This window comes from Chrysochloris asiatica, unplaced genomic scaffold (genome assembly GCF_000296735.1).
Source record: "Chrysochloris asiatica unplaced genomic scaffold, ChrAsi1.0 scaffold00104, whole genome shotgun sequence".
Taxonomy (NCBI): domain Eukaryota; kingdom Metazoa; phylum Chordata; class Mammalia; order Afrosoricida; family Chrysochloridae; genus Chrysochloris; species Chrysochloris asiatica.
In genome coordinates this window covers 7,049,597-7,063,602 of record NW_006408622.1, presented here as the reverse complement: position 1 = coordinate 7,063,602, position 14,006 = coordinate 7,049,597, and the positions used below count along the sequence as shown (strand labels likewise).

Here is a 14,006-nt window from a genome sequence, read left to right as displayed (position 1 = left end):
ATCATCTCTGCCTCCATCTCAGGCATCACTGCTTCTCTGGGTAGGGTCCCGCTCTCTGCTCTTCTCCCTTGATGGTCCTAGGGACCTCCGCACCTAGACTGAAAAGTTAATCACTCCCCTCCTTGTTATAAAACGTCTACCTTTACATTTCTGACCCTCACAATCAGTCCGATAACAATTACTCACTATTGTAACTTCATCCTTTTAAGACTTTAGGCTGGAAATCACTCTCCTTCTTGTCTGTCTTTCTCACCCTACGTTTTGTTAGCAAATCTCTTTGGATGTACCTAGAACACATAATCTGAATCCCACCACTTTTACCCTAACGTCCTAGTCCAAGCCAACTTTGTCCTTGAGTGAATGCAGCTCTTGGGATCTTAAATACCTAGCAGCCATTGGCTAACTTACTCCTCACAACAGCCCTATGGGATAGGTAGCTGATGGTCTCATTTTACATTTGAGGAGGTATGAGGCACAGAGAGATCATGCAACTTGTCAGCTGTTGGCAGTGGCTTCATGGCTGATCTCTTTGTGTCCCTCTTTGCTCCTTCATAGTCTGTTCACACAGGCCAAATCACATCAGTTCTTTGCTCACACCCTAACAGATTCCCATCTCAACCAGTGTTGGAGTGAGAGTCTTTACTCTACCGGATACTGGGAAGTTCAGACTCCTCTCTGACCTTATACCCTACCCTCTTTCCGATTCCCCCCTGCCCACCTCTAGCCACACCCAGCTGCTTGGACTCAAAACAACCTACTTGTGCCCTAGGGCCTTAACACTTCCTCTTCCTTCATTCCAGACATCCTCTTCTGTCAGGATGTCCTCAGGACAGCATCTTCACTCAGGGCTCTGCTTTGAAGCTATCTTATCAAAAAGATTACTCTGCTCCCTAGGAGCTAACATCTCCCTACTGCTAGTCTTCTCTTGCCACATCTGTGGGTTCTACTCTGTTTTTCTCTGTAACCCTATTGCCACATGATCCATTATATAGCCTATTGTTTGTTGATGATCTGTCTCCAGCCATTAGCATGTCAACTCCAAGGGATTGTTTTTCAAAACAAATCCACAATGTATCTACTTTTTAGTAAGTTTAAATCCTTGAAGGGGGTACAAGGATTCTGTATGTAATACCTTCACAGGAAGGTTTCAGAATTTGGCACAAACCAAGCTGTTTCCATGGGCACAAGTTACCTTTCCTGAGATTCCTGTGGTTTTGTTAGGTTTGCTGCCAGGAGCCACTGTTGCTCTTTGTGTTGTACACGTAAGCTCATCTCTAGTCTACATAGAATTTGGTTTCATCTTGGGCCTAAGCACCTTCCATTTTCAGAAGAGCTGTGTGCTACCTCTGGTTCCGGAGACTGCAGAGCCAGCAAAAATGGCCTCGGACCATAAGCTTCCAGACATATCTGCCAACTTGGAAGTTCTCTTCCCAGCAGACTTCCACAGGCTCCAAGAGGGTGGACGGAGATGGCATGGGGCTACATTTTCATTGCTTTATCTTTCCTGCCTAGAGTTTTTAGTAAATATTTGTCAAGTAAAAATCTCAAAGGCATAGTGAGCATATTGTACATTTAACTTATGTGAGGCTTAAGCAGTCCAGATAGATTCTTCCAAAAAAGAATGTCTACATTCTGGGGCTGCTCTTTGGGCACTGAGAGCCGATCAGTTTTCCATACACAGTTTGTTTTACGTCACTGATCCTCATCCCCACAGTGATGTAACATGGCTCCTCCCACTTCCTCCCCTCACCTTCTGTTTCCATTCCTCCTTTTCCTAACCTTTCTGAACTTTGTCCTTGGGGAAATGGGGTAATGCTGCACTTGTGACCTCAGTGGTGGATTCTTGTAAGGAGTGTTTACCTCCCTAGCATGATCATTCCCATTTGGCCGAAAATGGAGCCACGGAGGGGAGTTTGTTTCCAGACCTGAAGGGTCCAGTCTCAAGGGTTCTACCCGTATCTGTCTGACCGGTAAGACTTTGCTTCTTGCTGTACTCACATTTACATGTAAGGGAATGTGTCACTTGGCAGGAAAGTCACATCTGCTGAAAGCCATTGTCCATCATGAGGAGTCCGTGAGGGAGGCCAGCCTGTGCACGAAACTCCGCAATATTGAGGTGCTCCAGAAAGTGCTCTCTGCGGCGCAACAGCGCTCTCGGCTCAAGCAGTCTCAGCACCAAGAGGAGGACGATCTGCTGAACCTAATCGATGCTCCTGACATTGTTTGTGAGTGACTAAGGCTGTTTGCCTGGCGCATGTGCTCCGTGGCCTGTGTGAGAGGCAGATGTGCTCTGGGTACACACAGTCTATTTGCTCACCCTGCAGGGGTTGGGACTCCGACTGTGTGGGCTGGGCACTGGGAGAGCTGCAGAAGGGAGTGAGCAAGGTACTACTGATGCTCTGGAGTTCTTATCTCATAACTCTCCAATCCAGGGCTTCGTTAGGGTGTTTGTCTGCAGCATTTCCTTTGTGGCAATGGATGAACACCCTGCCATCTTGGTTCCATTTCCATCTCTCTGAGTCCTCCCACTCCATCCCCATCCCCTTTGCTCACTGTTCTTCTGGCCCTCTCCCAACCTCCCCTGCTGATATTATCAAGGGGTCCATATGTTCTTTCCTGGTGGACTCTTCCTTAAAGCCTCCTGACCTCACCTCTAGTCAGAAGGCTCTTGAAGTTTCATGCTTAGCCTCGCTGTCTCTGTGAGTCCACACCCACCCACATTGCCAGCTTTGGGACATGGCACATAACTGTCTGTCGTTTACCTCGAATTCTAGTTTTAACACCAAATGCATCCTTATTCCTTTTCCCAGCCAGCCTGATTCTTTCCCATTTGCTCCATCTTTTATCACCACTAGCACTGGTAGTGTAGTGGTTACGAATCGGACTGCGAACCTTAAGGTCAGCGGTTCGAAACTACCAGCTGCTCTGCGGGAGAAAAATGAGGCTTTCTACTCCCGTAAAGATTTACACCCTCGGAAACCCTATACAGGGTCACTATGGGTCGGAACCGACTCGATGGCACATAACAACAACAACAGCATTCACAAACATCTCCAAGGTGCTGACCACTGTCCTGGGCTCTGGAGGACAGACAGAAACCAACCAGTTACGACTACCCTCGGGGAGCTGGTGGTGGTGGTCTTCCTGGGAGGGCAGGAGTGAGAGGTCTCTCTTGAGAGGTGATTTTGCAGTGAGGAGTGGCTAAGATCTTTCCAGAAGGAGTTGGGATGCGGATGGGGTGGACATAATCCAGTTGAGAGAACCACCTTTGTATGTGTCACCTTCCCACCTCCTTCCTATACTTCTAGCCTCAGTCTCTGGATTTCTTCTTTAAGTTTTACAAGTCAGCTCCTTAAAGATAGATTTTTACTTAAGCTAGAATCCTGGTTTCATTGTCTAACAATGGTTGTTGTTGTTGTTATGTGCCGTGGAGTTAGTTCAACTGATAGTGACCCTGTACAGGGTTTCCGAGGCTGTAAATCTTTACAGGAGCAGAGAGCCTCATCTTTCTCCCGCAGGACAGCTGGTACTTTCGAACTGCCAACCTTGAGGTTAGCAGCCCGACTCGTAACCACTATGCTACCAGAGCTCCTAGTAAGTAATATAATAAAGCAATAGTAATGCTGAAAGAGCCTTGTTGGCACAATGGGTTAGGCATGGGGCTGCAAGTTTGGTGGTTCAAACCCATTGGCTGCTCCATAAGAGAAAGACAAGGCAGCCTGCTCCCACGAAGTCTCAGAAAACTGAAGGAGCCGTTCTCCTGTCCTTTAAGGTCACCGTGAGTCGGAATCTACTCTCTACCAGTGGGTTTGGTTTTAGGTAGCAGTGTGGAGCATTTGGCTGGCATGACATTAAGCACTCCGTTCATGCAGAATTTCACTCAACCTTCCCTCCACTGCTGAGAGGTTGTTACTAACATCAATCTCACTTTGAAGACAAGGAAATAGAGACTTAGGGAGATCAAAGTGGTTGCCTCAGACTGGTAAATAATGGAAGCAGAACTGATGCTCAGGGATTCTCTTGCATGGATTCTGTAGCCAGCCCACCTCCTTGGACCCAGTATGCTCCGTGGCCTGGAGGAAGAGACTTCAACACCTGGGAAGGGAACCCCTGGCTCTGCCTGTCTGAGCTCAGCGCTCAGTCAAGTGATTTGTAAGAAGCCACAGGCTCATCCTGTGGGCTAGAAGGATGTGTGCTACCGTGGAAGGAGTTCTGGTGGTGCTGTGGCTTAGGTATTAGACTGCTAACCACTAGGATGTTGGTGTTACAAAGCCACCAACTGCTCCGTGGGAGAAAGATAGGCTGTCTGTTCCCATAAAGGTTTGCACTCTCAGAAACCCTATGTAGTAGGGTCACGGAGTCAGAACTGACTTTGACGGCAGTAGGGTGGGTTGGGTTGGAGCACTGCCTTGGAAGTGTTGGTCATTTTCCCCTAGACTTTTCGTTTTATGCTAGTTGTGCATGACTCATTAGCCTCCTCTGGGGTCTTTTGTTAGAAACACAACCTTTATGGTATAGGTTGGACCAGAGCCTGTCATGAATACACACATAATGCTGGTAGCAACTTGTAGCTATTGATGGACATGGTTTGGCAAAACTACTTCTCATGGTGAAATCCTCACTTTGCATATTAATAATGAAGATGGAGCCACTTTATGTCCAGGATTTTGTATTGGAAGACACAGAAGTTCCATAACTGCCAAATCCGAAACTTTTTAGAAGAATTTTATGAGTGCCTGCAAATGCAGTGTGGAGGTGGTATCTGACCTCCCCTTACTTCACCAGGGGAGACTCCAACTCAAAATCAGCCTGAGGCCAATTCCTATGAGTTGGACGTCAGACATACCTCCAACCTTCTTCATTCTCTTCTGACACCAACCATACTACATGGAATTCTGCTTTTCTGCTGGGTTCAGTAATGCATTGCCGTGGTCACACAGAATTCACAGACAATACTCAGGATTGTAGGGTTTATTAGAGAAGTGTACAGGGTCCAACTCAGGACAGAGCAGTTCTCAGGACTGAAGTACCTCCTCTCCGCCTAGCACAGGCTCCCCTCTCTTTCATCCTTGGAGGCTTCTTCCCACTCAGGCAAGTGTTACGAGCTCCTTTGTTGTTGTTGTTAAGTGCCAACAACAATTGAGTTGGTTCCAACTGATATATATGACCCTGTATAGGGTGGCACTGTGGGTTGATGTACTTACTAGACTGCAAGGTCGGCAGTTCAAGCTCACCAGCCGCTCCTCGGAAACTCTATATGAGGTCGCTATGAGTCAGAACTGACTCGATGACCCTAAACAACAGTAGGGTTTCCAAGGAGCAGCTGGTGACCTTGCAGTTAGCAGACCAATGCTTATCCTATAGCATCATACCAAATTCCTTTAGCACTGTCAATGAATGCCCACAGGGGACCCTGTTCTATAAGCCAGCCTCCTGCTTGTAGGCACTCACTGGGTCGGGGAAGCCCATTGCTCTCCATCTCCCTGCTGCTGCCACTTCATACTGGGATCTCCTGTTCTGCTCCTGACTCGCCTTTCTTGATGGTCTTGAGGTCCTCTGTTCCTGCCTCTGAGATGGCTCCTTTAAAACCCAGCAGTATGGCAAAACCAACCAATCCCCAAGTTCGAATCTTGTACAGTGTGTTGGCATGAGTGCCACCTAATCATTGGTGGGAGTTGTGAAGACTATGGAGAAAAGAGCTGTATTAAATAAATTTACTGGAGAAAGGAATTCTCCAGGGATATAATCAACTTGAAGGCAGCAGTGAATTTGTTTGTTCTTCTGGCCCAGATGCCCAATGGGAAGGTACCATTCACACTGAGCCTAGGGATTGGGCAGTGTTCCCATTCTCTGTACTGTTTGTCTAAAGCAAGTGGAAGACCAATGACTAGGAGAAAATTTTGCTTGCTCTCTCCTTCTGAGAGAAGACGGTTGCCCTGAGTTGAGGAATGAATAACTTTCAATTAAAGAAACACTCTTTTTCTTTCTTCTTTTCTAGCGAAAACTGAGCAAGAAGTTGAAATTCTACCCCCAGAGTTCTCCAAGGTGACCGTAACAGACTTCTTCCACAAGCTGGTGAGTTAAGCACTTATTTTATAATGACCTAGGTGGAAGGCTTTTAAATTCTGCAAGTTATATCTCAGAGAAAACGGCTGTGAGTGTTCTTATGGGAGCGGTGTAGCGCGTAATACCCCTGATGGTGGTATTAGTCTCTGAACAAGGTTGAATGACATCTTCAAGGACAACAGGGCAACATGTTGGATTCAACCTTCAAATGTTCTAACTAATAATGCTCTATTCCAAAGGGCCCCTTATCCGTGTTTTCGTCTAGCAAGAGGTGGACACCTCCCCGAAGCATTCATTTCACCACAGAAGAAGGGGACTTGGGTTTCACCTTGAGAGGAAACGCCCCAGTTCAAGTTCACTGCCTGGACCCTCACTGCTCTGCTGCAGTAAGTGCATACTGTTCTGGATTTGGAATCAAACTCACCAACATCTCTTCCCGGAGTCAGAGTAACAAAATACTAGCCAAGTAGCCCAAACATATTAGGGGAGCTTCCAAAAGTGCATGGAAAAATGGAATGAAAGGATAATAGAATTTTCCCACAAACTTTCTGAAGCCCCCTTGTATATATCTGGGTGACTGAATCAGGGATCAGGGTGCTCCCAAAGTAGGAAAAGCTTCATCGGAGGCACTATGCCCAAAGACAAAGGTTTTGATTTTGTTTTTGTTTTGTTTTTTTTTTGCTTCCATGTATCAAACGTTTGCAAGTATCTCTTTTGTCAGTGGTTCTAAATTTGTGTGATTCAGGAATGGGAGTGAACAAAAGCATTGACCTTTATTTAAACAATACTTTTGTAGCTGGCAGGAGCCAAGGAAGGAGATTATATTGTTTCTGTTCAAGACACGGATTGTAAGTGGCTGACAGTGAGCGAGGTTATGAAACTGCTGAAGAGCTTTGACGAGAATGGCATTCAGATGAAAGTTGTGAGCATCTTGGACTCTTCATCATCCATGGTGAGCACGGGTACCCCCTGATGACAAATCACGATGCAGGGTGAAATCAGTGTGACTCAACTGCAGAGCTCTTTACCCAGCCCTCTGCCTCCCTCCTAAATTTTGCAGCGTGCCACAAAATGGCTAAACTCCTAAGTGCCATTAAGAGTTGGGATATGCTTACCTGGGGTCAAAGAGTTGCTGTTAGCTGACGGCAGGCTAGTTCTGACTCTTACTTACTCCTTGCCCAATTGAACAAAACACTGCCTTGTCTTGTGCTATCCCCACAATCAGTTACAATTTAGACCATTGTGAGCTACTGGGTTTTCATTGGCTGATTTTCAGAAGTGGATCACCAGGTCTTTTCTTCCTAGTCTTAGTCAGGAAGCACCACTGAACTCTGCTTAGCACTGTAGCAGCAGACAAGCCTCCAATGACGGGTGGGAGGGGGCTGTACATGGGGTTCATTGACTGGGAAGCGAACCTATGTCCCCTGCATGGAAGGTAGGAGTTCTACCACCAAACCTAATTTTTTTTTTTTTTTTAAATATTTTATTGTGAATTATGTGATAGTTTGCATGGGAGAACATTAGCTTTTCATTCATCCTGTTATGTATCATTTAATTGCCATGGTTACAATCCCCTTCATGCATCATCAAACAACCAAAGGGTATACCCTATAAGCCTGCTCCCCAGTAGTCAGCACACAGCCCCTCTCCCTCTCTGTGTCAAAGAAACCTATCTGCATCTCTTTTCATCAGCCCCACCCAGACAGACTGGATACTACTCAGTGGAGATTCTACCTTCCTCCGCACCCTTTGGATCTAGGTTCCCTCTTGAAAGCTTGTAAGCCAGTCACTTCTTGCCTTTGTAGCCCCCCATTTTGGGTAGCCGATGTCCAAGTTGCCCATCCCTATCTACTCTATGTATGGAGGGGGTGGGAGTGATCTTGCTGTTCCCTCTTTTGAGCTACTACATCCATAGGTGTAGGTCAAGTTCATCAAATTGTATCTTCTTTCTTCTTCTAGTTGAGCTCTGATCATCCAGTCATTGAAGTCAGGTCAAGTGGGTCTTATCTGCAAGTCTGGGTGTTCTTGTGCATATGCCCTCTCTTCTTATCAACTGGACGCTTCACTCTCTACTCTAGTCCTCTGTGGCTATGTCACTGACTCTGGGCCCATGAGTCCCCAGGTTTTGCCACACTGCTGACTAACCAGGGTTCCACCAGGGTTCACAGGAGTCTACTGAAGGTTGTAGGGCTTAGCTCGCAGCTTCATTGTTGTTTCTCCCTCACTTCCCCTTATTGTTGATGAACACAGTCACCAATCAGAGCGTGTATTCCCATTGAGTCTTAGTCTTGGAAGGGGGGTTGCTCTGAGGGTGAACCAAATTTTTTTTAAAAGATTTTTTTTTAATTCTGTGGCTTAAATTAACAGTGATTTGATGGCCAACTACAATGTAATCCATGTTCATAATTTTTTAAAAAGTTTTCTTGGTACAGAAAGTCCTAATACAAGATGTGGAAGTTCCTCTCCACACTTCAGACGCACTGTTAGTAATTCCAGGTACTTGGGGAGTGCTTACCTGTGCAAGTTCAGGTTATTCAAGTGGAAGGTGTCATGCAGTCTTTTGCACTTAACTCACCTAATAATGTACCTTAGAACTTAGTACCTCTATAGAAACATTCATTCATTCCACAAATATTGAGCACCTGCTGTATACCAGACACTCTCTTGGGTGTTAGAGCTTCCATTTTTTGTTTTGGTGAATTGGCAGAAGGCTTACAGAGCAAATCCCTTTTCCATTCAGTGTTTCATTCACACTTTGTTTCATCTCATTGATTGCAACCCCCACAATGTTACATCATTTACCCCACTTGCTTCCCGTGTTTCCTGTTTCCATTCCTCCTCCTCTCCTAACCCTTCTGAACTTTGTCCTTGGGTAAATGCTGTCCTTGTGATCCCAGCTGGTTGATTACTGTAAGGCATGCAGCCCTCTCCAGTGTCATTGTTCCCTGTTTATTGTTTGGCTGAAAATTGAGCCAGAGGATAGTTAGAAGTTCATTTCCTGACCTGAAAGGTAATTCGGGGCTGGGGTTCCACCATAGACCTACAGTTTGAATTAGACAGATAAGCTTCTTGCCTCCCCACCAGCCTGACACTAGATAAGTAAATCAGCGGTGGTGATTTTGATTAACACCGTAAAGAAAATAAAGATGTATAATGTGCTACATGGCTGAGATTGGAGAGCGACTTCTCTATGTGGGGTTTGAATGGAGACTTGAGTGACAAGAAGGAAGCAGCCATTTGTAGTTGTACAAAAAAAAACTTTCTAAGTGAGAGGGGCTGCGGGGGGTGCAAAGGCAGCAGCAGGGATAAGCCTGTGCTGGGGGAACACAAGGCAACCTTTCAGTTGGAGCTCTGAGGGGGACAGAGGCAGGAACTGAGGCGGGTAAGGCTGCAGGTCACAGGCCTGAAGGGCCCTGTGGGCAGTGGGAGGAGCTAGGAAGCCAGTGACCCTTTCAGAAGGGGAGTGGCGTCACTTGATGTTTATTTAGAGATGCCTGCTGCCTGGAGGCTGGGCTGGTAGCAGGGAGACTGACTGAGCTGGCCAGTGATGGGGTGGGGGCGGGCTTGGGCTAGCGTGATGGCAGAGTGGGTGGGTAGGGAGAGGACTGCGCTGAGGTGGACTGGAGGTAGAACCAGCAGGGATTTATAGGTGATTTGTGTCCAGGCGATGGGAGGAGGGGAAGTAGATGACTCCTCAGCTTGTGGTTTAAACAACTTCATGCATTGCGGTTTTTTAATAACAATGGTGGTTGTGGTGTTAAGTACCTACTCATATCAACCCTGTTTAGGATTTCCAAGGAGGAGTGGATGGTGGGCCGAGAGAGGGAAAAACCCCAAAACAAACCAGTTGTGCTTTGAATGTTTTTCATTTCAAATTCTGAAAATAGTTTGTGGGAAAAGTCCACTATCTTTCCATTCCATTTTTCCACAAGCTTTTTGAAGCCCCCTTGTATATATAAGAAAGCAATTGACTTTTGCAAATTAACCTTTATCTTGCAATCTTGCCACAATCCCTTCTTAGTTCCAGAACTCTTTTCTCTTTCTTTCTTTCAGGATTTTCTTGTGAATTGAGTGATAGTTTACATGGGAGAACATCACATCGGTTTTACATTCATTTCATTGCAATGATTATAATTTCCTCTGCGCATCATCATTCAACAATATTTGCTTCTGTTCCCTTTGGGTTTTTGTTGTTGTTGTTGTATGTACACAAAAACACTCAGGAACATATAATCATTTAAACAACCAAAGGGCACATTCTGCAAGCCTGCCTCTTGGCCGCCATTTCACAGCCTTTTTCTGCCCAGGACCCTTTCGGTTGTTTGTTTTTTTGCGTCAGTTCTTTGGTAATTACTACAATCATATCATCTGCCAATAGATTTTATTTCTTCCTTCCCACTCTGCATATATGCCTTTTATTTCTTCTTGTCTAATAGCATTAGCTTGGAGTTCCAGTATAAAATCAAATGAGAGTGTGGGGGGTGGGGGGGAAGGAGGGGTACCCTTGTCTTGTAACTGATCTTAGTGAGGAAAGCACCTGGTTTCTGACCCGTGAATTAGATGTTCACTGTCCAGTCTTTGAGCCAAGCCAGTGAAGAATTTGATGTAATGAATAAAAGCAAGGGCTCTAGACTGAGACTTCCTGGGTTTGAATCCTGGCTTTTCCACCTAAAGCAAGACATAGAACGCCTCCGCTGATAGAAAATGGGAATTTGTTGTCGAATAAGCACCTCCCTCCTCAGGTGGTTGTCAAGAGTTTCAGTTAATGAAAAATCCTTCATTGTTGCCTGTGTTGTTGTTAAATACTGTGGAGTCAGTTCTGACTCATAGTGACCACCCTACACAGAGTTTCTGAGACTGGAAATCTTTACGGGAGCAGACCGCCTCATCTTTCTCCCGCAGAACCGCTGGTAGTTTCGAACTGCCAACTTTGAGGTTAGCAGCCCGATTCGTAACCACTACGCTACCAGAGCAGCGACATATTTCCATTCATAATTACAAAACAATACCAAAACCTGTGCTTCAAGTCTATTGCAACTCATAGTGACCCGATAGGATAGTGTAGAACTGCCCCCATAGAGTTTCCAAGGCTGTGAATCTTCCTGGTGCAGCAGTGTAGGATCAGCACTGGACTGCTAACCACAAGGTCGGTGGTTCAAACCCACCAGTTGCTCCTTGGAAACCTTATACAGGGTCATTATGAATCAGAACTGACTCGACAGCATTTAACAACAACAACAAATCTTTATGGAATTCAACTGCCATATTGTTTCTCCTACTGAGTGGCTGGTGGGTTCGAACTGCTGGCCTTTCGGTTAGCAGTCGCTCACTGAAACCAATGCACCACCAGGGCTCCTTCAAGTCCTAATAAGTGTAATAATAATAAAGTGATGATTGTGCTAATTCTCCTCACTCATCAAGGACTCTAGAGAATGGCAGCTAAGTACTGTTTTTAGCAGCTTTTCTCTATGTGAAGCCCCATGTTCCTCCGAATTGATTGTTACACATTGGAGAAACTCCCAGGCTTGGAATCTGTGACCTAGAATCTGGCCCTGTCTGCCCTGAACAAGCTTTGTAGCCAGCAGGTTCATATCCTCCCTGATGGTAGCATAGTGGTTATGAATCGGGCTGCTAACCTCAAGGTCAGCAGTTTGAAACTACCAGCTGTTCCATGGGAAAAAGATGAGGCTTTCTGCTCCCATAAAGATTTACAGCCTTGGAAACCCTGTACAGGGTCGCTATGAGTTAGAACCGACTCCATGGCACATAACAACAACAACTCAGTTCCCTCAGCCATGGAAGTGTTAGACTATCTGAGTGCTTTTAAACTGGGATCTGTAAAGTCCTGACTCCTGGGAAGCATGCTGGATAGGACAGGGAGAAAGAAAGATACAGTGAATGGAGTCGGGGAGGAAAGGAAGACAGCTTTCAACCGAAGTTTGGTCACGAAAGAAGGCAGACACAGTGGGGTGGGTGGTACGTGAACTAGGAGTTTGGTAAAGTCCCAGAGACCATAACTAAAACCCACTGGTGTCCAGTTGGTTCTGACTCACAGCAATCCTAGAGGACACTAGAGTCAAACTGTTCCATAGGATTTCCAAGACGCAAAGTCTTTACGGAAGTAGACAGCTGCTGCTGGGTTCAAACCATCGACCTTTCGATTAACAGTCCAGTGCTTAAGCCACAGCACTACCAGGGCTCCTTCATCCCAAACACAGGGAGAGACGCTAATAAAGCAGACAGGTGGGACACCTGAAAGATCGCTCTCAGGCAGGTGTGCTGTTTGGGGACAGATGCCATTAAAAATGAGGACAGGATAGCATGGTAGTCCTTGTGTGGCTGGACCTCAAGGTCCTCAGTTCAAACTCACCAGCCACTCCTTAGAAACCCTATACAAGGTCACTGTCAGTTGGGACTGACTCGATGGTACTTCACAACAACAACAGCAACAGGGCATCATGAGCTCATGTGCGAGGTTTGAGGAGAGAAGAGAAGGAAGGTGTGAACCTGATATCCAGAGCAGGACTGAACTTCCTGGGGAAACCTAGAGAGGTTGCCAGGGAACGGAGTATCTGCTAGAGGTTTGGAGTCAAGGTTAGAATTGTGAGGGAATCCAGCAGTTTAGTAAATGCCCTCCAGCAATGTGCAGCTGTTTGAACATGGACCTGGGAGTCAGTCAGAGGATGGGGTGTAATCAGAGTTTGCGTTTCGCCAGCTGAATGTGGACGAGGGAAATAATTGAGGTATTTGTAAGGGAATGGTTTTAACAATGCACAGCAGGCTCTAATTGGGTTAATTTTGAAACATTTACAAGCCTCCAATCTACCTCTGGAATTATTTTTATTGGTAGTGTGTGTGCCTTGTAAAGCATGTTGGAATTAATAGCCAGTTTTATAGGAAAGGGAGAGGCCTCATCCAAACCAAAGAAGGCTCTTTCACACTGAAAACCCCTTTTACGGAGGAGCCCTGGTGGTGCAGTCTTTAAGTGCTCAGCCACTAATCAAAAGGTTGGCAGTTCAACCCACAAGCCATTCCACAGGAGAATAGAACTGGTGATCTCCTCCCAGAAAGGTTACAGCCTAGGAGACCCGGTGGGGCATTTGTGCTGTGTTCTTGAGGGTCATGAGGAGTCAGCAGCACACAGCAGTGATAACCGCTTTTATTGCAGCCACACTCAACTTCCTCTTCACAGTTTTATTACCAACAGTGTGCCCAAACACTATATGAATGGCCTTTGTGTAGTGCCTGGACCACAGAAGAATGTCAGTAAACATTTGATCGATCAATCTCAATGTTAGCCCAACTTTAGAAATGGTTGCAACCCACATGCAAGTGTTTATGAAAAGAGTCTTCTCAGATTGTCAATTTGAGTTCTGCGTAATCCTTTAGAAGTCAATAGTATAGTATCTTCCTGTGGATTGTGTCATCTTTAAACAGAAGGAAGTTGATGTTAACCTACTGGTGTGGGTGGGAATCCACGACAGGCTAAGTAAAGAGAGCAGGGTGGAGAACATTGTGCCTAGTATATTCCTTTGAAGAAACAATGGAATGGACTCCTGGTGTGGCACTCTGGGATCAGCACTGGCCTGCGAACCACAAGATCGGCAGTTCAAACCAACCTGCTGCTCCTCGGAAACCCTGTATAGGGTCCCTATGACTCGGAGTCGACTCAGTGGCACTTAGCCACAACAACAGTAGTTGTTGTTGTTTGTTGTTGTTAGGTGCCATCGAGTCTGCACCGACTCATAGCGACCTTATGCACAGCAGAACGAAACACTGCCTGATCCTGGGCCAACCATAGCGACCTTATGCACAGCAGAACGAAACACTGCCTGATCCTGGACCAACCTCACTATTGTTGCCATGCTTGAGCCCATTGATGCTGCCCACTTGGCCAATCCATCTTGTTGGGGGTCTTCCTCTTTTTTTCTGACCCTCTA

General features: G+C 46.1%; 1 protein-coding gene and 1 pseudogene across 1 annotated transcript in view; one reads left to right on the top strand and one right to left on the bottom strand.

The window, feature by feature from the left end:
* The window catches only part of LOC102837232, a 2,213-nt pseudogene extending 808 nt beyond the window's left edge, over positions 1-1,405 (bottom strand).
* Positions 1-14,006, top strand: part of RHPN2 (rhophilin, Rho GTPase binding protein 2) — an 83,694-nt gene that overhangs the window by 68,067 nt on the left and 1,621 nt on the right. Inside the window, exons 11-14 of the mRNA XM_006867310.1 lie at positions 2,031-2,225; positions 5,999-6,075; positions 6,306-6,452; positions 6,863-7,018. Coding sequence (XP_006867372.1) covers positions 2,031-2,225; positions 5,999-6,075; positions 6,306-6,452; positions 6,863-7,018 — 575 coding nt within the window. The remainder of the gene's footprint in view (positions 1-2,030; positions 2,226-5,998; positions 6,076-6,305; positions 6,453-6,862; positions 7,019-14,006) is intronic.